The sequence below is a fragment of the Carettochelys insculpta genome, chromosome 2 (assembly GCF_033958435.1).
Source record: "Carettochelys insculpta isolate YL-2023 chromosome 2, ASM3395843v1, whole genome shotgun sequence".
In the NCBI taxonomy this organism is placed as follows: Eukaryota; Metazoa; Chordata; order Testudines; family Carettochelyidae; genus Carettochelys; species Carettochelys insculpta.
The window spans coordinates 235,987,115-236,008,239 of NC_134138.1; the positions used below are offsets into that span (position 1 = coordinate 235,987,115).

At 40.0% G+C, this 21,125-nt stretch overlaps 1 protein-coding gene across 2 annotated transcripts in view; it reads right to left on the reverse strand.

Moving 5' to 3' along the window:
* CDK14 (cyclin dependent kinase 14) overlaps positions 1–21,125 on the reverse strand; it is a 555,604-nt gene that overhangs the window by 224,293 nt on the left and 310,186 nt on the right. For both annotated transcript variants that reach the window (XM_074984765.1, XM_074984766.1), the window contains one exon: positions 291–411. In XM_074984765.1, coding sequence (XP_074840866.1) covers positions 291–411 — 121 coding nt within the window. The remainder of the gene's footprint in view (positions 1–290; positions 412–21,125) is intronic.

A 21,125-nucleotide genomic window follows, 5' to 3' on the forward strand; every position in this document is an offset into this window, starting at 1 on the left:
TTTCCGCAAAACAAAATTTCAGATTAAGACCACAACAGATACGCAATGCTAATTAAATTGCTTCTTTGTTATTGTTCGTGGCAGTCATGTACCATCACTGGACACTAGCTGCAAATTGCTGGATTCATAGGGAGGGAAATGTTCTTAGGGCGTAGCATTAGGGGGACTCCACAACGATTAGCACACAACGGCAGCCTATCCTCCACTATCAATCTTAGCAGATATTTTTTACATTAAGTCAAAGCCAAAGCACCTAGATGTATTATCCTGTATAAGGGCGCTACTCTTACCACATGTCAAGGCAGGTGGAGTATTCTGTTGAGCCCAAAAGGACATCTGGAGGTCTGTACCACAGGGTAACCACTTCATTAGAGTATGTATGGCTGGGGACTGATTTGGCTCTTGCAAGACCTGTAGAATACAGTACAAAAGCAGTAAGCATTAAGGGAACAAAGAAGTGTACGGTTCAGATCTTAAAAAGCAGTGTGTGTCTTAAGAACCTTGACTTGTATTGCATGCAGTTAGTTAAGGAATATAATAAATACTATCATTTAGTACACAGCTAAACAGATTTGAAAATCTGAAAGAATACCACACATCTCTGATAGCTATTACCAATGAAATGTCTTACATGTTTATTTCTATAGATACAAAAAATCTGATGTGGGGCTAATACCACCTGGAATTTATCTTTAGGATTGATTCAGCATTCTTAAAAACAGTATTCAAAAGCAAATCAGATGACTCTCTAGAGGTCAATTATTGAAAGCAAGGAAGAACAAACCCAGCAAGACAACAAAACTCCAGACAACAGGTGGAATTTTATAGGGAATTGATGACTCCTGTGAGAGGATTAGCTTAGATTTATATAAAGGGAAAAAAAAGATACTGAAACAAAAAAGGTTGGCATTTCCCACACCATTCATCTTTCAACTCATCACTTTTCAGCACCGATAACCTCTCAGTGGTATTCTTCTAATAAAAATAAAAGCAAAGAATATTCATAGAATACTCAAGAACAGAACTACAGTAGGAATTTTCCTGAGCAAACTAATGCCCCTTAGTCTTCACATTCAAAGTCAGATTTTAAAATAGTAGGGTTTCCATGATCATATCAATTTACAAAAAATACTCAAATGTACGTCAACAGTTGTGTCCATAATTATTAACATTGTGCCTATAAACCAAGAAATTGCATGTGCAAAAAGCTTTATTCCCTACCTCCCAGAAGATAAGCATTATAAAGCAAGGGAGCCCAGTTCCTGGATGTTCTGAGAGCTGGAAATACTGTTCTCTCTCTAATGAAACCTCCCAATCCACAATCTATTGAAAAAGTAGCATTTACTAAGGCCATCCTTAAACCTTGCCAAGTTTCTTAGATAGCTAAATACACTACCTTAGCAATTGCTACTTGGTCTATAAAAGTATACGGACATTCAGGGCATACTGCTGTTACTAAGGTAACTACAATTTACCTCAGGTAAAATTTTTAATATCACTGCAGAGGGCCATAGGCACTTTCTAGGCGAGGGTAAGTGTCTGCACCAAAATAAGGTAGAACTCTCCCTGCACAGTCTGCTTATGATTTCTTTTCGACAGTCAGTACTCTAAAAGCTGTCCTCATAGCCCCTGAAGTAGAAAGATATTGAGCACTTGCAAGTTATGGGAACCAAGACTACATGTTAGATTTTAACCTGCTAAGAAAAAAGTTAACTTCCTTCCACAGGACAAAAACCTACTGAAACAAGGTCACAATCAGTTGTGCTACATCACTGAAATCTTTAAAGGAGAGCCAAAGCACACTCAATTTAGTGGAAAAGTTAGACTGCAAGAAATCTCTGCAATATGGAGTAGCAATACAATTTTTGAAACAAAAATGACAATTAAGGACTGCATGCTTGAAGCTGAAGCAAAGCACATTTGTACTTTTATACTTAATACACTGGAGAAGTGGGTTTAGAACAATTAATCCCAGTGAATATATTACCATAGTAACACAGGCAAAATTTTGTGCAGATTGGATGATCTACTGATTATACAGATTAGACATGTGTAGGAGGATAGTCTAACTAGCCCACAAGAATTTTAAAAACAAAAACACTTCAGACATTAATAATCATTCTTTGTTTTGTTTGACATGTGCTGACATTTATTTTCATCTGTATCCCTGGCTACCAATCAGCCCAGTATCTTCTCTTACACTGAATTCTGTGTTGGTAGGAGTACTGGTTTGTTCAGAAAGGTACACAGCACACATCAGAGACAGTTGTCTGCGTAGGCTGCTTTCACTTCAGAAAGGAAAAATGATTAATGGAGCCTTAGCATGGAAGAAAACTCTGTACCCTAAAGTTGTTGAGGATGTTTTTGTGTTAGTGTTTAGGAACTTCAGTGCAACAAAGTGACACTGGATGGGCTCAAGGATTAGAGTATTTGGAAAGATGGCTGAAATTTTCCTATTTGTGCAAGCAGACAAGTTAGGTGAGCAACTGGCCAAACTACATGTGAAATTGCAGTAACTGAGTAATTTATTCACATGACATTAGGTACATTTAGATTCATATATTCAAACTGAGTACAGGCACTCAGGTTTGTCTCAAGCCCTGAAAAGAATATATTCATCCTTTAGATGTATTTACGTTTATTTAAATACAAAACCATCAAAAATACGAGAGAGACAGTATTTCTGATTTTGATGCACTATATATGAATAAATTATAGTTACCAGTTTTTCAAATATCCTTCTGAAAAGAAATTGTTACATATTTTATACCGTTTGTGCATCCAAATATGCTTACTCATGCAAAATGTATTTAACTGCATCTTTCAGATGAAGGAAAATGTAGGGTACGGTTAATTAGCACAGCATGTTCGATCACTTTCTTTAAGGGTTCCTTGTCTGTTTCCATGGTTACACTACAGGAAGACACAATCTCTTTTGAAAAAAAAAAGACAGCTTAAGGTTGATCATCAAAACTTCTGATCTTAATGGCTAGTGTGAATAAAAAGCCAAAAGGTAAATGGAAGAGATCACCAGGTGAAAACATAATGTGCATGCTGCTTCTTAAATACTTTTGACCTGGAGATACAGTGATAACTTCATGACTGTTCAATGAAGTATCTTTCAGCTCCTGTACCTTTGGACAGATAAAAGTCCACCAGTACAGGCACTCTGCTGCTATTGTCTTATTCCTAAAGGAACGAGACAACCATATACAGTTTTTAGAAATCAGGCTGCATCCAACCTACCGTGAAACTTCTGAATAATTTTTCAAAGAGCTGTGTCATTAGGTTTGTGTAATACTTTGTCTTGAACGTTACTCAAGTGTACATTTATTTGAAATTGAGTACATTCTAATATTTTTACATGACGTAATTTACCATTACCATGAGAAAAGTTGCAACTTTTTAAAACTTTTCCTAGTCAATTACAGAGTCTATAATATTTTATGACCATGGTTCATTCAGATCCCAGTATATTTTAGCTTTTACTGCCCAAAAACTCAGACTGACACATACCATGTAAAAATGTCTTAAATCTATAACTGTTTCATTGTTTGGTAAATATAACTTTATCCATGCTTATCTTGAACTCCCGAGTCATGAAAACAGTGCCGGAGTTTCCCAGAGTTCTTTCATCAGCGCACACACACATTGGTTTATTACTTAATATTTGTGTATTCCATTTACAGCTTAAAGGAGAAAATAGCTTGTGCCCACTTTGTGAGTCTACTGCTAGGTGTGTAGCACAAGTATCTGACATCTCCCTAGCCATATGATAGCCATCTAACCAAGTCTGCGTCTAAGTCAAGAGGTACTTATGCACATCCACCAAGCGTAGGCAAATGAGGCAAAAATATGCAGCTGATCAAATATGGACTTACCCACTGCCTAGAGGACAGGGGAGAAATCAAACTCTATAGAAATCTATGCTTGCTAAAATCCATGTAAATTATCTGTTTAAATTAACACATACATGAAGACCAGTATGTTTCCTCTCCAGTGTCAATGTTAATAAGCACCTCATCCTGACTTATATACAAACAGATGAGTTCTAGCAACATAAGGTGAAACAGCAAACAAAAGCAAACTTCTGTTGACAGTATTCTGTCGATGGACTGCTATGCCTCAAATTTTTCAGGGATAATACTGTTGAGGCAAATGCAGAGTTCTGTCGAGAATGTGCCCCCTTCTGTCGACAACACACTCTAGCGTAGGCCCAACCAAAGTGCTGCCAGACAATGGAAAAGTGGGATCACATGAAGGCTGGGGATCCTATCAGCCACTGGAACTGAACACTCCTCTTACCCTTAAAACTACTTTTGTGTCTCAGTTTAAAATTCTTTTGTCACTTGTAGAAAACGGCTAGTGGGATGAATAAAGTACCACAATTACTAGACGCATTCCTTTCCCATTAGTAGAGGGCAGCACGACTAATTGCCATTTCAACCTAGCATCTGGGATGTGGAAGTGAAAACGTAAAATTTTGCACTTTCCAAGAAATGAGAAAAATCTGTCTTAGGAACTTCTGGCTCAGTTTTAATATATTTATACTGTCAGTCTTATTGTGGAAAGAGGAAAATAATGGAGTAGGCAGAAAAATAAACATCTGCACCATGAATGTAAATACAACCACACAATACTCAGTGATTCTAAGCAATTCCACATCAATGCTTAATGTTTCTATGCAATTCCACATCAGCATGTTATCATATCTGCATGGAATGGAAGGATGAATAAAGTATCGTGTGCCATGCACATATATTGTAACAGCTCACTGACTTTAATCTTGTTTTCCAGTTTCTGGCTTCTTATTTAATGAGCATCACTTTACAGTCATGCAAATAGTCTACATGACTACTGCTCACACCATCACAGCAAAAACATGCCACTTTGGTGGAATAACCAAATAGTGAAAAACTATCAATTACTCATTTATATTCTTATGCTATTAAGCTAAATGTAAACAGTTCACAATATTCCCTGTAAAGATGATTCTACACTGGGAGCAGTTGCCAGCAACACCAAAGAAAATATAGTAGAACCCCAATTATCCAACACTCTCTTTTATCCGACACTTCCCAGAGAAGCCTGCAGAAGCCAGCCTAAGCAGCTGGCCACCCCTCATCCCACCCCGGCCCTGTGTAAGTCGACCCTGGCAGCCAGCCACACCCCTCCCCCAACCCCGTTCCCCGATATCTGACATTTCAAGTTATCCAACCATTCGTCAGTCCCATTTGTCAGATAATCAGGATTATACTGTACTACCAAAGGATCTAGAGAAATATGGGCAGAAAGTGGGAGAATTAAAGTAAATGGATCTAGGGGAAATAACTGGAAACATACTCAATGAGATGGGGAAACCTGGGAAGCAGCTATGGTTAATGAGATTTAGGGGTGATAATGGACACAAACACAGGCATGAGTTTTGACCGTAATAAGACTTTAACAAAGATCAGTGCAATTTTACAATGCATGCACAGACATACCACCCTGAAGAGCAGAAAGGTAAATAGAGCAAATATGGCTGAAATAGCCATATTTGTAATATTTTGCTGATTTCTGAGAACCATATTATTGGAAAGATATTGGCAAATTGGAGGGAAGTTCAGGACAAAAATGAAAATCACCCAGTTGTGCCAGAGGAATTGTCTTATGTGGAAAGACTAAATGATGCTGGGGACATTACAGTATCCAGCTGTTCTCAGACTGTGGATTGGGACTCCAAAGTGGGTTGCAACCCTGTTTTAAGGGGGTCATTAGGGATGCAGCTAGATTTTGCTAATGCCTGGAGTGGTGTTTGCTGTAATCTCAGCACTCAGGTGGCCCCTAGGAGCCACACCACCTGAGGCAGAAGCTGAAGCCCGGCGGCTTGGGTAGCGGAGCACAAGTCACAGACTTCCACCTGCACTGAAGTCCTTCATGTTTGTTCCCCGCCCCCACAACTTCCCAAGCAATGGACCTCAAAGCTTTGGTCTCAGGAGTCAGTCCCCCCCTTCTACTAGTGGTGTGTACAGTGTTTCCTGTAAGCTGAGTGCTTGGGTGGCTGCCCAGGAGAGATTCAGGTATTGTCCTACTGATTAGCAAAGTGCCCACTGCCATATAGAGTGGGCAGCATGGGTTTCTACTAGTAGTGCACATCTCAATGTGTCTTGGTGTACATAACAAAATTCATTCTGCCCATGGGTAGAGAAAACTGGAGGAACTTTGGTTGTGAAGTAATTTTTCTTGGGAAGGGGGTCGAGGTATAATGCATTTTGAAAACCCCTGTAGTAGACCATAAATAGCTGAACAGTTCAAACCACAAAAAATGAGGAATAATTTATTATGATACACAGCAGCACAACTAAGATCAGGAGGAACAGGGCTGAGAGGCAGACAATTACAGATCCTCTTGTATCAGGACAGACTGCTCCACCCCAAGTCCTACTATAAGTTAATTCTCCCTTCCACTAAATGGTTACAATCCTTTATGAACCAGCTGAGCATAGCCAGAGTGTATAACAGACCTATTTCTTGCGCCAGTTCAAGTGGCAGGGGTACAACCTCTGCATCAGACATGTGGGTCTCCTATGCTGGAAATTTTCAGCTGTGGTAATCATCCAAAATTATTCCAGCTAGTCTATGCTGCTGCAAAGGCACCGAGACAAAAAAAACAGAGTCTAGCCCTTTAGATACAGTGAGCTAGTTGGTTAGTAATCATTCACATTTTATACAATTTCCTCATAGCTTTTCATCACATCAGTTCATGGGCCAATTGTGAAAAAGCTCTCCTTGAAATTCACTCAGATCCCCTGGTGATGGGACAGATCAGAAGTGATACATGAGACAGATAACTCAGAAGTTTCATTTTTCCAGTTTTATACCATTACAACTGTTTTTGACCTTTTAATATTTACATCTCTATTAGACAGCCTTAATGACCATGTGGCTCTGAAAGCTGATGTTGATATGGTCCCGCCACACAGGCCACATAATGCCATCACATTCATTAATGATGACCATTTACCACATCCGTGATTTACCAAGGTACTTCTCCATTACTCAGATGCCCTCCTTCAGCTATGTCTACACAGCTGGGTTATTCCTGAATAAGGTATTCTGGAATAGCTTATTCTGAAGCAGCGCAGCTACACACAAAGGCCGTTTCTACACAGGCCACTTCCTTCGGCAGGGGCATGCTAATACACTGAGCAAAAGATGCTAATGAGGCACGGATGCAAATTCCCCATGCCTCTTTAGCATAACATCACATGATTTGGAATCCGGAAGAACGGTCTTCCGGACTCCAAAATGCTGCATAGAAGCGCGGCCCCCGGGGGCGGAGCACTTCTGGAAGGACATGCTTCTTCCGGAGGCCCCTTCTTCCCAAAAATTTTTGGGTAGAAGGGGCCTCCAGAAGGAGGACTTCCTTCCAGAAGCACCCCCGGAGGTCACGCTTCTAAACAGTGTTTTGGAGTCCAGAAGAACAGTCTTCTGGACTCCAAATCAAGTGACGTTATGCTAATGAGGTGCAGGGAATTTGCATCCATGACTCATTAGCATCTTTCACTCGGTGTATTAGCCTGACACTTCTGAAGGAAGTGGCCTGTGTAGAAACGGTCAAATGGAATTTGAAACAATGCTCAGCTATTTCAAAACAGAGCATCTACACATAATAGAAACTATTTTGAAATGGAACCCTTGGACGCACTATGGCTCACTTTGAAATAGGGGCTGTATAGAAGGGAACAGAGCTCTGTCACCTTCTACACAGCTCCTATTTCAAAATACTTTTTCAAAATAGGTGATATTCATCATACAATGAGGTTTACTAATTTCAAAACAAGACATCTGCTATTTTAAAATTACTTTAAAATAGTAGTTGTGTTGTGTAGGTGCTGGCATAGTTATTTCAAAATAGCAGCTATGTAGACATACCCCTGAAGAGCAACTCATTCCACTGGGATGTTCAGATTACTGAATAAGTGGTAAAATTTGGGAAATTCGCAACAAAGGAAATATTTCATACTGGTGCAAATTAAGAGACTGGTCAAATTCTCTGAGGAATAGATGACACCCCAGGAGTAGAGTCATACTTTAGTAAAGACTATGGGAGGGATGTCCAGTGGAGCAGGTTCATTTTTAATTGGGGGTGAGGGAAATAATATCCAAATAAAAACAGTTACCTATAAATGCATCGGATTATCTATAATTTGAATAAATTGACAGAGTTTGTTCTTCACTTGATACACAGCTATTTACTTGTCTTTTGGTGCATAATTGGATTATTTTGTCTTTGAAACCCATTCTTACACAGAATTCAACAAATGTGCCTGTGAGTTGTAGGTTCAAGCAGTTTATAGATAGAATTACATAGAGCAGGGTAATTAACCTATAGCGAATGTAGTGTGTTGGTGGACAACTCATTTCACCAGCTATCTACTTATTAGGCAGTCCTGCAACTACCGGTCACAAAGCAAAGTGACGTTTTGGGAGGAAAGATAAAAGAAGGGAGCCCTGGCAATCTCAATGCAAGATTTTTTTGTTAAGAGTTTTAGTGCTCAAGTAGCCACAGATACATTGTCTTGAACTGGTACGTCTGAAGATTAAAAATAAAATGTCAAAGAAAATATTACAAACCTCTATGAGAAAAATCAGTGCTATCAACAGTATGTCAAGAGTTAGCACTTGTTTCGATTCATGTGTTGGATGAGACCTTCATTCTCACCCTTTCACACCATGTAAATGCTTTGGAGTGGCAGAAAGTGACCCTAACATTCATTGCAGAGGCTGACAGGTCTTGGAGCACTAGAAACCTGTTTGGGGAATGGCACACTGTTCAGCAAAGTTTACAGAAAATGTTGCAGTCTACTCCTGGAGGCTGACATACTTTCAGGCATCACAAGCAGCCTAAGTTATGCCACCACCGTAATCAGAGACAAGACTGCACCATATACAGATATAGCTGAATAATAACGGCAATGAAGTCATGGCAGCTTGGATGGCAGCACAGCCTACACAAGCTCATCTGGATACTTGAGTGGCTAAAACATGCTGCTATTGTTAATCAAGCTAGCAAGATCCAAGGTAGCTTAGGTGTGGTGCAGTGTCAGCACTGATTGCAGTGTAGACATACACTCAGGTATCCCTCAAGCCTTCAGAGCCTCTGGAGCAGCCCAAGATCAAGGAAGTACAATGGTGACTTAAAGCTGCCTTTTGGCCCCCATTTCTCTGGGCTGAGAGTTGTGTGTTAAAGCTCTGTGAAGCATAGCCCAGAATCTGGTTCATGGTGCCCAGGAACTCCAGCACAATTTATGCACATTACCATGCTATAATATCCATGCCAGGAGGCTCTTTGTCAATGGGCCTGATTCCATTCTCACAATGTAGAAGTCAGGGTACCTGCCTTGAGAGACAATGGACCTACAGGAGTGTAAAACTCTCTCAAATTCCTACTCAAATTCAGTGTTTAATTCTAAATGCCCCTGCTTTCCTTACTAGGTATGCCAAATTGTTTTTACATATATAAAACAATCTCTGCATGCAAGACATGACAAGGAAGAAATAGGGAACGCATACAAAGCGGTGCTCGAAGAGAAGATTAGGAATGCGGCCACGGAGAAAGACCTAGATAAGAGTTGAAGGGACAGCCATGGTGATAGAATAGACAACTGAGCAGACCGTTCCAGAAGAAGAGAAGATCAATAGGAAGTGGATTATGCAGGAGACTAAAGTTGGTCCAAGAGAAGAGAGCATTGAAGATCAGAAGGAATGTTTCTGAGACGGCAGAATAGCAATATAGGGTGAAATGCAACGAGATAAGGAAAGGATCCAGAAAGGATAAGGCAAAACGGTTAGAGGATCAGTGTGAAGATACAGAGAGGTACTAGGGTGAATGTAAGACCAGGGAGGTATATAAAATGATTCGGAATATTAATAAGAAGTGGCAGCTGAAGGAGATGACAATCAAAGATGAGACCGAAGAGATGTTCATGAACCAGGAGAATATTGTGCGGCAATGAAGGAGATATTGCATCAATCTATACAAAGCACAGTTGGTCCCAAATGTCTCAGAGAGACTGATCAAAGAACTAAAAGAGATATATCCACTGAGCATTGAGAGTGAGACCAATATTTCAAAGGAGGAAGTAAAAAAAGCAGTGAAAAGACTGAACAACAACAAGTGACCTAGAAATGATAAGATCATGGGAGAGATGATTAAATATGGCAGAGAAAGTATGATTCAGGAAATACACTAACTATGTAATATAGCTTGGAAAGAAGGGAAGGCATCTAAGGAATGGACAAGATCCATGCTAGTGACAATACACAAGAAACGAAATGCACTGGAGTACAACAACTACAGAATGATTGCCCTAACCAATCATCTAGGCAAGGTACTAATGGAGAGACTAACATCACAGAGAGAAGAACATCTAGTGGATGCGTAAGTGGGATTCAGGAAAGATAGAAGTACCATGCAGAAGATATTGGCTCTAAGACTGATAGTGGAGAAAGCTCAATGAAAGAACAAGAACACCTACACTTGCTTCATCGATTTTCAGAAGGCATTTGACAGTATAGCTCAGAAAGTGACTTGGGCAGTGTTTGACTCATACAGAGTAGATAGCAGACTGCTATGGTTGTTGAAAGATATCAATGACAATGCAGGGGCAGTGGTGAAAACACACCAGGAGTTGGAAAGTTGTTTAGAACGAGTAGAGGTAGGAGACAAGGACATCCAATATCGCTGAGTGTCTTCATCACGCATCTAGAGAGAGTAATGGACAAGATCAAGGAAGAGGTAGAAGGGATATCCGTGCATGGGAAAGAATTAACAACCTGAGGTTTGCAGATGATGTAGTTATCATTGAGGAAGATGAGGAGAAGCTAGCAAAAATGGTGCAGGTGCTAACCAAGGAAGAGAAGAGATATGGACTGATTATGAACATCAATAAAACAAAAACAATGGTATTTGGAGATAAGGAAATAGGAAGATCAGTGTAGATGGTATTGAACTAGAGAATGTAGAGAAGTGCACATATCTGGGGAGCAACGTAACATGACTAGAATGTAAGGAGGAAATAACAATTAGAATAGTAGAAGCAAGAGCAAGTTTGAAAGCGATGGATGAGATCTGGAAAAGAAAAACAATTAGCTTAAGAATAAAGCCGAGCACTTGAAAATGTGTGTATTCAGCAGCATGCTGTACGGATGCAAGACATGGGTGATAAAGAAAGATTCGAAGAGAAGAATATTGATATTTGAGAGGAGTTGTTAGAGAAAGATCCTGAGAATAGGATGGATACAGAAGGTCACCAACGAGGAATTATATATGAAAATAAGCCGAAAGAGAACCTAGTGTAGAAGGTTATACAACACAAGTTACAGCTATTCGGGCATATTTGCAGAATGAACACCACATGAAAAATCAAGACCCTAGTATTGGGCATAATGTATGGTTTGCACAGAAGATGCAGACCCCAGAGAGAATTGGTGGATGATATAGCAGATTAGTGTGGAGCTAGTCAACAGAAACCAAGTCAGTCTGCACTGGACAGGGAAAGGTAGAAGGAAATAGTGAGAGACAGACACCAATGGGCGCTGAGCCCTTGAATGATGATGAAGAGGAGGATTTAACTTTACTTTGTTTTAATGCAAGTATGGACAGATACACTGATCCTTGAGAATGACACTTTACATGAGAGGACATGCCTCAGACCCTCTTGCTCATGTCAATTGTTCCTCCAAATCTACTTAACGTACATCCTCCTAAACTAGCTGAATCATGCATCTTGAAGGTAAAGCTTTACGTGTATGTTTACATTCCCGTATGTCCAGACCAAGCACATTATCTGACTTCACATCAGTAATCATTTGTCAACATTCCTTCAAAGCAATCCAATCAGTTCATAACACAATTGTATCACAGAAATGCCTCTATTTTCATAGTTAATAGAAAGGACTTTTGATATAAAATGGTTACACTAGAAAACTAGTAAGATTGTGTCTTAGCCAGTAAACACACAAATCAACTGTTAACAAATCAAACCTCTCTACCCAGTATCTATATGCAATGACACAATATGAAAATTCTGGATGGACCACAGCATAGAATCTTCCAGAGCAACAGTTACCAACATAAATCCAAATTTAGCCTTATTCTAAGTAGATGCGACTTCGGTGAAATCAATGGAGTTGCATAGAAATACATTAAAATTGAATTTGGTGTCCATACTGAATTTAAGATCTATTACCACTGAAAGCAAGCCACCTTCTTTTCACTTACTGAAATGGCATTTCTTGAAACAATAATTCTGATAGTTCAGTGAGAGAAACTACTTCTGAGAAATTTAGTATAGTAGTAACCAAAACATTCAGAATAGCCAGCTCAACACTCAAAAAATAAACATGGAGGGACTCTTCACTATAAAATTTGAATATTCAAACCTTTCTTTAAAACGTTGTTCACTTAAGCACCTAAAACTCTGCACACTTAGGAGCTACGTCTGTGCTCAAGGGGTTTTGTCAACAAAACTCATGGCACGTCTACATATAAAATGCATTTTGTCACCAGCCTGTCAACAAAACTCGGCACTTCTGATGACAGTGTTCTGCCTCCTCGCAATGAGGAATAATGCCTTTGTTGACAGTTTCTATCAACAAAAAGGTTGCGTAAATATTCTGAGGGGCCCTCTGTGGACAGACAGGGCTGCCAGTTCACCAGGCTCGCAACAGAACCTATTTCGAAACAGAGCTCTTAGATGCACTGTGGCTTATTTTGAAACAGGCTCTATCTCCCTTCTACCTTAGGCTTCCTTTTTTTTTTTTTTTAAATGCCTGCTCTAAAACAAGACTGACTCAATCACTTTCCCCTCCCCCTCCTCAACAAGAAAGTAAGTGCCAGCCTATAGGGAACAGAGGTCTGAATAGAGGCCCTAGGGAACCAAGAACTCTGAAATTCTAAACCAAGCTTTGAATATGGATAACCTTTTACTTAACCTTTGTATCATAGTTTCCTTGTTTCTAATGTACATTACAGATGATGTGGAATTAATGTTTATATAACACCGAATATGTGAATCACTAGGTAAACACTAAGTGTTATTATTATAAATGGTCCCTGACATCTTTTGCATTCAGAAGGTCAACAACTGCAGAGGAAACTGAATATTCTCATTTTAATGCAGGTAGATTACCATTAATTACTCCCATTTGCATTAATAGGAGAATTTAGCATGTACAATAAAGCCTATCACATCAAGAGGAGGCTGTATCCTTTAGCAACAATTAAATTAAAAATTAAAATTTTTAAAATCTCACTGAACACTACATATATCAAATAACCTCTGTAAGGTTGTGAGAACACATTAAAAAGCTTTAAATCTTTTAAAGAAAAACGTAACAGGTTATTGACTATACTCATTTATTCTTCTTTAAAAACCATCATAAATATGTAACTATTTCATTTCCTATTAAACAGAACACTTATGTCAGTGGATCCATTTCTTCATTTCCTGTTAATCTTTTCCTTCCGCATCTCATTATTTATGTTTCCTTATAGAGAAAAATGTTTAATAATCCATACTATTTTCCCTTTAATTTTGTATGTTTCTGTATAGAAAATTTGCATAACTATTAATGCACTGCATTTTAATCACTGTATAATGATTTTAAATTGCTGCATAAATTTTCTATTACACAATAATGTATTCTCTTCAATAAAGGCTCATTAAACAAAATCTTAATCACAGCAGGATGGCAAGAAGTTGAAAGCATCATGGAAGTCAAACAAGAGACCTTGATTCAAATGCTTTATTGACAGGCCTCTAGGATAATAAGTACACAAGCACATTGGTGGGAGCAGTCTGCTATTTTTCCGGCCAGAAGCAAATTGTATCACAGAAGAGACTGAAATTAATAACACATTTTTCAAAGGAGCTAAGCAGCCACTGCTCTCACTGAAGTTAATGGGATGTGCAGGTGCTCAGCACCTCTGGAAAAAAATCAGGCTATAAACTAAATGTTTAAAAATAGAAGAACATTTCAATAAGAGCAGGAACAAAGCACAGCGAGCTATTTCTCTGTTTTTGTTTGATCTTCAAGCCGGGTTTTTTGAGGGGAAAGGTTATAATTTATTGACTAATAAAACCTCATTTCCAGCTCCCTTTAAATATTCCTGCTTTAGTTGTAATTCTTCTCCAAGTAGTCTGAACATTTTACTCTTCTTTAAACCCTTTTTTGACTCATCTCACTGTAGGCATACCAGAAACACCCAAGGCTAAATTTTCAAAAATACAAACTTAAAGAAGGTGCAATATTTGAAATACTGTCACAGCTCAATGTGATGGAAAAGCCTTTCTTATAACAAGAGCTGTTGTACGTTTCAGACTGCAATCTTTAAGCTCTTAAACGAGGAAGGGCCTTGGGCCTGGCCAACCTCAGGCTCTGAAAAACGTGGTGTTGGTAATTCTGTAGTTATGAAGCAAAAGTGCTGTAGTTTGGATGAAACTTATATCAAAGTATTGAAAAGTAATTTTTGCGTGTGAAAATGGTATCCTGAGGAAATACCAACTAGATTAATTATAATACATTTCTTCTACCTAAAGGATCAACGCTAGTGCAACTAAAATCAATGGGAGTTGGATTGAGCCATAAATTTCTCCGATGTACTTTCAGAGACCAGTCATTCCCATCTCTAGCTGCTTATTGGTACAGATTGTCACCTCAGTGGTTCACTGTGGCTGTGTCTACACATGCCCCAAACTTCGAAATGGCTACGCAAATGGCCATTTCGAAGTTTACTAATGAAGCGCTGAAATGTATATTCAGCGCTTCATTAGCATGCGGGCGGCCGCGGCACTTTGAAATTGACGCGCCTTGCGTCTCGTCCAGACGGGACTCCTTTTCGAAAGGATGTTGCCTACTTCGAAGTCCCCCCATGGGAATAAGGGGACTTCGAAGTAGGCGGCGTCCTTTCGAAAAGGAGCCCCGTCTGGACGAGACGCGCGGTGGCGAGGCGCATCAATTTCAAAGTGCCGCGGCCACCCACATGCTAATGAAGCACTGAATATGCATTTCAGCGCTTCATTAGTAAACTTTGAAATGGCCATTTGCGTGGCCATTTCGAAGTTTGGGGCATGTGTAGACATAGCCTATGGCAGCCAGTATTTTACTTGTAGGTGAGTAATACTGTACTACTTAGAACTCTTGAGTCCACCTCTGGTAAGTGAAGTACATTATGAAGTACATTACTTACACCGGCATAATGGAATTTTCTGAAAAGTTTCATTTTTTGAAACTTTCCAAAAGCAGCCAGTAAAGTGTGTCAAAAGTGCCAAGAGCCAACAGTGTAACCATTGTTAACTTGGTCATCAGTTCTGTCTTGAAGAGAAAGGCATTAAAGAAATTTGGCCTTAGATGAGCAAACTTCAGCCTCCAGTTTCCACAAAGACTTTGTATCCAGTTAGTGAAGTTATTTTCAAATTCCAATTTCCCATTCCATGCCATAGAACTAACACAAATCCCCATTTGAGTCTCTTGGATTGTCTTTCAGTGCTCTAATGTCACAATGGCAGTTTTCCAGCCTGCTGGAAAGAACACTATCAGTATCAGATCTATAAAAAAGAAAAATTGATTAAGACTGAGGTTTACTATGGCAATTACATAAGCTAGACTGATTAGAGTAAGAGATGTCAGCAAAGAGATTTAACGAACTCCATCACATACATGCCCTTTCTTGGTGCTGCCCTCCCTCTTTCCACCCACCACACATTATGGGTCAGATGGACCTCAGTAAACATCTGGCATATCATAGACAGAGATCAGTCCCTCCTGTGGCACTGACAATAGTATATGCTCTAGTCACTGGAAACTGTGATATCATCCCATACGCTTGTCTCCCTTCTTCTCCACCACATGTCTCTTGTGGACATTATGCCAGGAGATCACGAGAGCAACACACCCTGTCACTTCCATTCAGTTCTACATACTATTCTAGAAAAAGTGACAAGCTCATTATAAAAACCTCGTGTCTAAGCAGCTTTCTGACTGCATTAAGCAAATAGGCCTTCTACATGTTTGTTCTCTCATCCTCGCCTCAGGGAGGAGAAGTGAGCATAGTGGAATGTCATGTTTCAGTGAGCTTTTTTTTTTCTTTTTTTTGAATATACGTGTTGTGTGTTTATACTGGAGAAAAAGCAGAAGAGTCCTTGAACTCACAGCAGAAAGTGGAGAGATTATGGGGGAAGTCATTCCATTCCCCAAGGAGGTTGTTTCCCACACTAATGAACTTAATTTATAATGCTGAGACTTCCATGGCGCAGGCAGAATGTGGTCAACCAGCATCGTCATGTTGCAGCCCTAAACTGTTTTGTTGGTATCCCGGATCCAGGCGTTGGTGCACTTTGCACACAATATGGACCAAGACTTTGAACTTGATTTGAAATTCTGTGGAAGCCAGTGTTGAGAGGGGACCATGCAGCTCTATTGCTGAGGAGATGTAGTATTTTATACTAGCGGGAGTTTACAAAGTACTGAGGTTTCATTCTGAGCTATGCTGCCTAGCTATAGTCCAGCCAAGATGTGACAAAGGCATGACATATGAAGCCAGGTCTTCATCCGCTTCATCTTCTCGAAGCCAGCTGACAGCAGAAAGCACTACTCACATGATTGTGAAGTGAGAGCTCAGTGTCTGTAAAGAGTCCAAGAGTATTCTCAGACCAGGGACTAAACTGACCAGTGGTGGATGTGACCCTTCAGCCAAAGATTGCACTGTGACTGCAACTCCTCAGCCTCCTTTCCCATGGACAACCACCATCACCTCTGTTCCAGTTCAGCTTCGGTCAGCTGTTTTTTATCTGTAAGCTGATCTCATCCATGTGCATGGTGTGCTTTTGGCAAACTAGCAAAATGCCTGCACCACTACTGGTAATTGGAATATTGATTACTACACTTATGGCCAAAAGCAGCTCAAGCTTCAGGTCTTCGCAGGTCCCTCAACAATGTTAGCCCATCTAGGCAAGAACTGAAGAAGGGAGGGGTTGATGGGGGAGATGACCCTATGTCCTTCTTGATAAGATCTGTGTTGAAATTGCTGAGGCGTGTGTTTGGGAAAAAGAAGCAACTTAACTATATCTGCCATTTGGGATGTATTTTTCAGGGCACTCAAGACATAAGGACTTCGCAAAAACACATCTGTCTAATTGATGGGCTGGGGAGACCTCTTTTTTAAACTTTGAAGTTATTTGGTTAACACGTTTTTTATTAGCATATTGCTACCCTAACCCAATAAATAAGCAGATAAAATTTAAATCTCTCTTTTAAGGACACAGTTTAGGGTCCTTAACGCCAGTGAAAGATGGACCAATTGGACAGCTGGCATTGTACCATTCAAACGTAGCTCCCAACTTTGGTAATTATTGATGTTGGGGGTATTTTACTAACCTGTCGCAGGTGTATAAGTGCTCGATACTAAAATAAAGTGTAGCCTTAAGTGAAAGCATTCTTGTAGCGCAGTGTTTGTGCCAGCCACCTATTGGTTAGATGCGTATGTTTCCACTGACTTATTTCTGGTCACCACCTTGACAAGAGCAGTAATTACCAAGAACTTTGGGTTTTAAGAGCTATGGGAACACAAACCTGGGCCATCTTAACATTAGTGGTGTGCTTATATGTGGTGAAGCAAAGACAGAGCTTTTTGTCATTTGCATATTTCTGTCACTTGAGTCCAGGTCATCTGACCAGTTCACCTACATAAGTGGGCAATAAGAGGCCCATGAGGTGGATGCAATTCACCACCAGATGTTTTATTTACCTGACCAGCTGCGGGCAGGCCACTCACAGCTCCTGTGGGCCATAGGTCATCCTTCCCAGCCAATGTGAGCTACAGGAAGCAGTGTCCAGTAACCCTGCCAAAGTTTATTTGGAATGATTTGATAAATCCATGTGGTCTATTACTTATAACCCTATAATCCTCTTGGTGTTTAAAAACAGTTTAATATTTTCCCAATATTTTTCAAATACCACAGTTAGGCTGAATGAGCCTAATTTCTTAGATCTTCTTTGTTCTTCCCTTTACAGATAGCTACTGTGTTTGCTCTCTTAATACTATGGGACCTCACTCTTCCTTCATGAACTCTCAAAAGATAAATCAAATATTTCTCAGATTGCTTCACCTAATTCCTCGAAAACCTTGGGATGAAGTTACTTAGGCCTTGCCATCTTGAATATATTCAACTCATTTAAATATTCCTTATCCTGTTTTTCCTACTTTGGCTTGTGTTCCTTCCCCTTTGTTAAAATTGTGTTAAACATTCAGTCACAATTTACCTTTGTAGCAAAAACTGAAGCAAAACAGACACAACTGGGGTGAGGGCTCAAAACAAACACAGAGACGATAAGCAATCCTTAAGTGACACTACAGTAGACCCTGACTTACATGAAGGTTGCAATCCTGCGCAATCCCACGTAAGTCAAAATTTCACATTACTCAGAGAGCCAGGAAACTGACCAGCACAGCACTGCTGGACAGCTTCCCGTCTCCTGCGAGCGATGCAGAGCTAGGAGCCAGGCTCCAGCTCCCCGCCACTCACAGGAGCTGCTGTGCTGGCCAGTTTCCCGGCTTCTGTCAGTGGCGGCAGCCAAGAGTTAGGCTGCCACCCTTGACAGAAGCTGGGAAACCGCTCTTGTCAGGAATGACGACAGTCAGGCTGCTGCTCCTGACAGATGAGGTTTCGCTCTTCTGTCAGTGGCAGCAGCCAAGAAGTCAGGCTCTCAGCTGCCACCACTCACAGCAGTGCTGGTCAGTTTCCCCACTCCTGTAAGTCGTGGGGAGCTGACACCTGGCTCCCTGATGCCCACCAGTCACAGAAGCCAGGAAACTGACTGGCACTACTGCAGCGATGAGTTTCCCAACTCCCCTGAGTGGCGGGCAGCCTGGACCCAGGCACCAGCTCCCTGCCATTCAGAGATGCATTCACCCGAGATTCATGCAACCTGAGTCTCTCTCTCTTAGGGTTCTACTGTATAGCTATAACTCATTCAGTGGAGCTTGGGAAAAGTACCTTATTCTCTTGGTAACATTGGCAGAAGGATGTTATTAGTTCTTAGACAAAATGATAATCTCTCGCATAAATATCTTAGAGAACTAATACTCTGAAGCATTGACACAGTAAAACATAACAGCCCCTGGTGTCTATGCACATTTACAGAAAGCATCACCTGAAGATCATTTTGTGATATACTAGACAAAAGGAATATTTATTGAGGGAAAAAAACCTATTTTCTTAGGTTAATTAAAATATCTTCTTATTTTAACAGTAAACTAGATGGTATTACTATAGTCTCTTGAAACATTTCCAAGCACATATTCTCTACAGTAAAAAATATTCTCTATGAAAATTCATAGAAGCATGAATGGTCCAAGTACACCCTCCCGATTTTAAACCACATCTCAACTGAGCATAACTCTCACAAACCCCAAACCTCTTAGTTCATGCTATATATTATTAACTAACTTCTATGTCTGTAAGGACATTCTCAAGGTTTAATATGTTTATTTTAGTGACCAAATATAACCCCCTGAAAACTATAAGCAGGACCTCCTCTATGCAGAGGACTCAGACCTCCTGTGGCGTCCCACATATCTTCGCAGATCCTGAGGCCAGGTCTACTCTGGAGGATAAATTCGAATTAAGATACACAATTCCAGCTAAGATACACAATTCCAGCTGATTCAAACTTTGGTACCGTCCCCACAGCACCAGGTCAACAGAAGAAATGCTCCCGTTAACTTCCCTTACTCCTCATTATTGCAAGGAATACCAGGGTCATTGGGGATTCCCTGAACATTTGATTTAGTGCGTCTCTCCTGTATGCACTAAATTGAATCCCAGAAGATTGATCTCCAGGAGCATCAATCTGCGTGTAAGTACAAATGTGTCCCAAGGGTTTGAGTGAAAAATTTATGGGGAATCTTTACCTCGCAATGAAGAATTTAGGAAAACTTCTATGAAGACTTCCTTGTGCAGATTTCCTCCCCCCAAAATCCACTCTGACAGAAGGCAACAATCAGACCCAAGAACATCAGGCACAAATAAAGAGTTTCTGACCACCAAAACTCATTGTCTTAAAGTAATTGCACACAGCTCAGAACTCTCAAGAGGTCTCTTCAAAGCTGACATTTCTAACTGTCATCTTCAAAATGTAATAAAAAGAGCATGCGACTTTAAACAAAAGCATCATTTAATACATAATCTCAAAACTCCACTGCATTAGATATTTCTCTGATAAAGACAATAAAGCCTGAAATATTTTAGTGTCCTGATCTGTGTTTACTATTTCAATATTGTATTTATATTTATATTTTACAGCCCCTCCTTAGATGTTCATAGCCACACACTCTCTTCGCGACAAAAAAAAATAACAATTAGCTCTTAGGCTTGCAGCCAAGGCCTAAAGTAACTTGTAAAAGTCAATGTACACGCTAAAGAGAATGAAGCCCAATTACAAGCAATGACTACACAGCAGGCCTCTGTACGCTACAGTAATTGCACAATCCAAAACACAGTGCAGGCTCCAGCAGCCTTCAGCTTCTCATCTGTAGATCTCTTCATCAGAACCCTATCAACACAAGTAATGGTGGTCCTGGGCACTGCCTGTCTAAAAGTAAAAAAGATAGCCATGAAATCAGCTAGCAAATAAGCAAATGAATTCCTGGTGCCATAGGTACATCAGTCTATTGATATGGTAGGATAACAGCCCCACTATTATTTTGGCTAACTTCTCCCACAACCACACAAGTTGTGCAAGTTACATTATTTAAGCTAAAGCTCAACTTTCAATTTTCTTCACTCACACTGGGTGAGAGTGTCAATACAGTGACAGCTAGAGGCAGCATGTCTGAAAGGCTTGATGCATGCTTTTAATTTGTATTTGGCAGTTATGCATTACTACATAATTTGGGACATCGTGATACAGCTTCTCTCCTCATTTTAGCCACTTTTACTCTTGTAACTCCATTGAATTCCCAAGGTAATTCTGATGCACACCAACAATTACAAGAAGAATCATATGATTACCTACATCTTTAAGAAAAATAACATTACTAAATAATAGCTTTTAAAAATTGAAAACTCTGGACACTG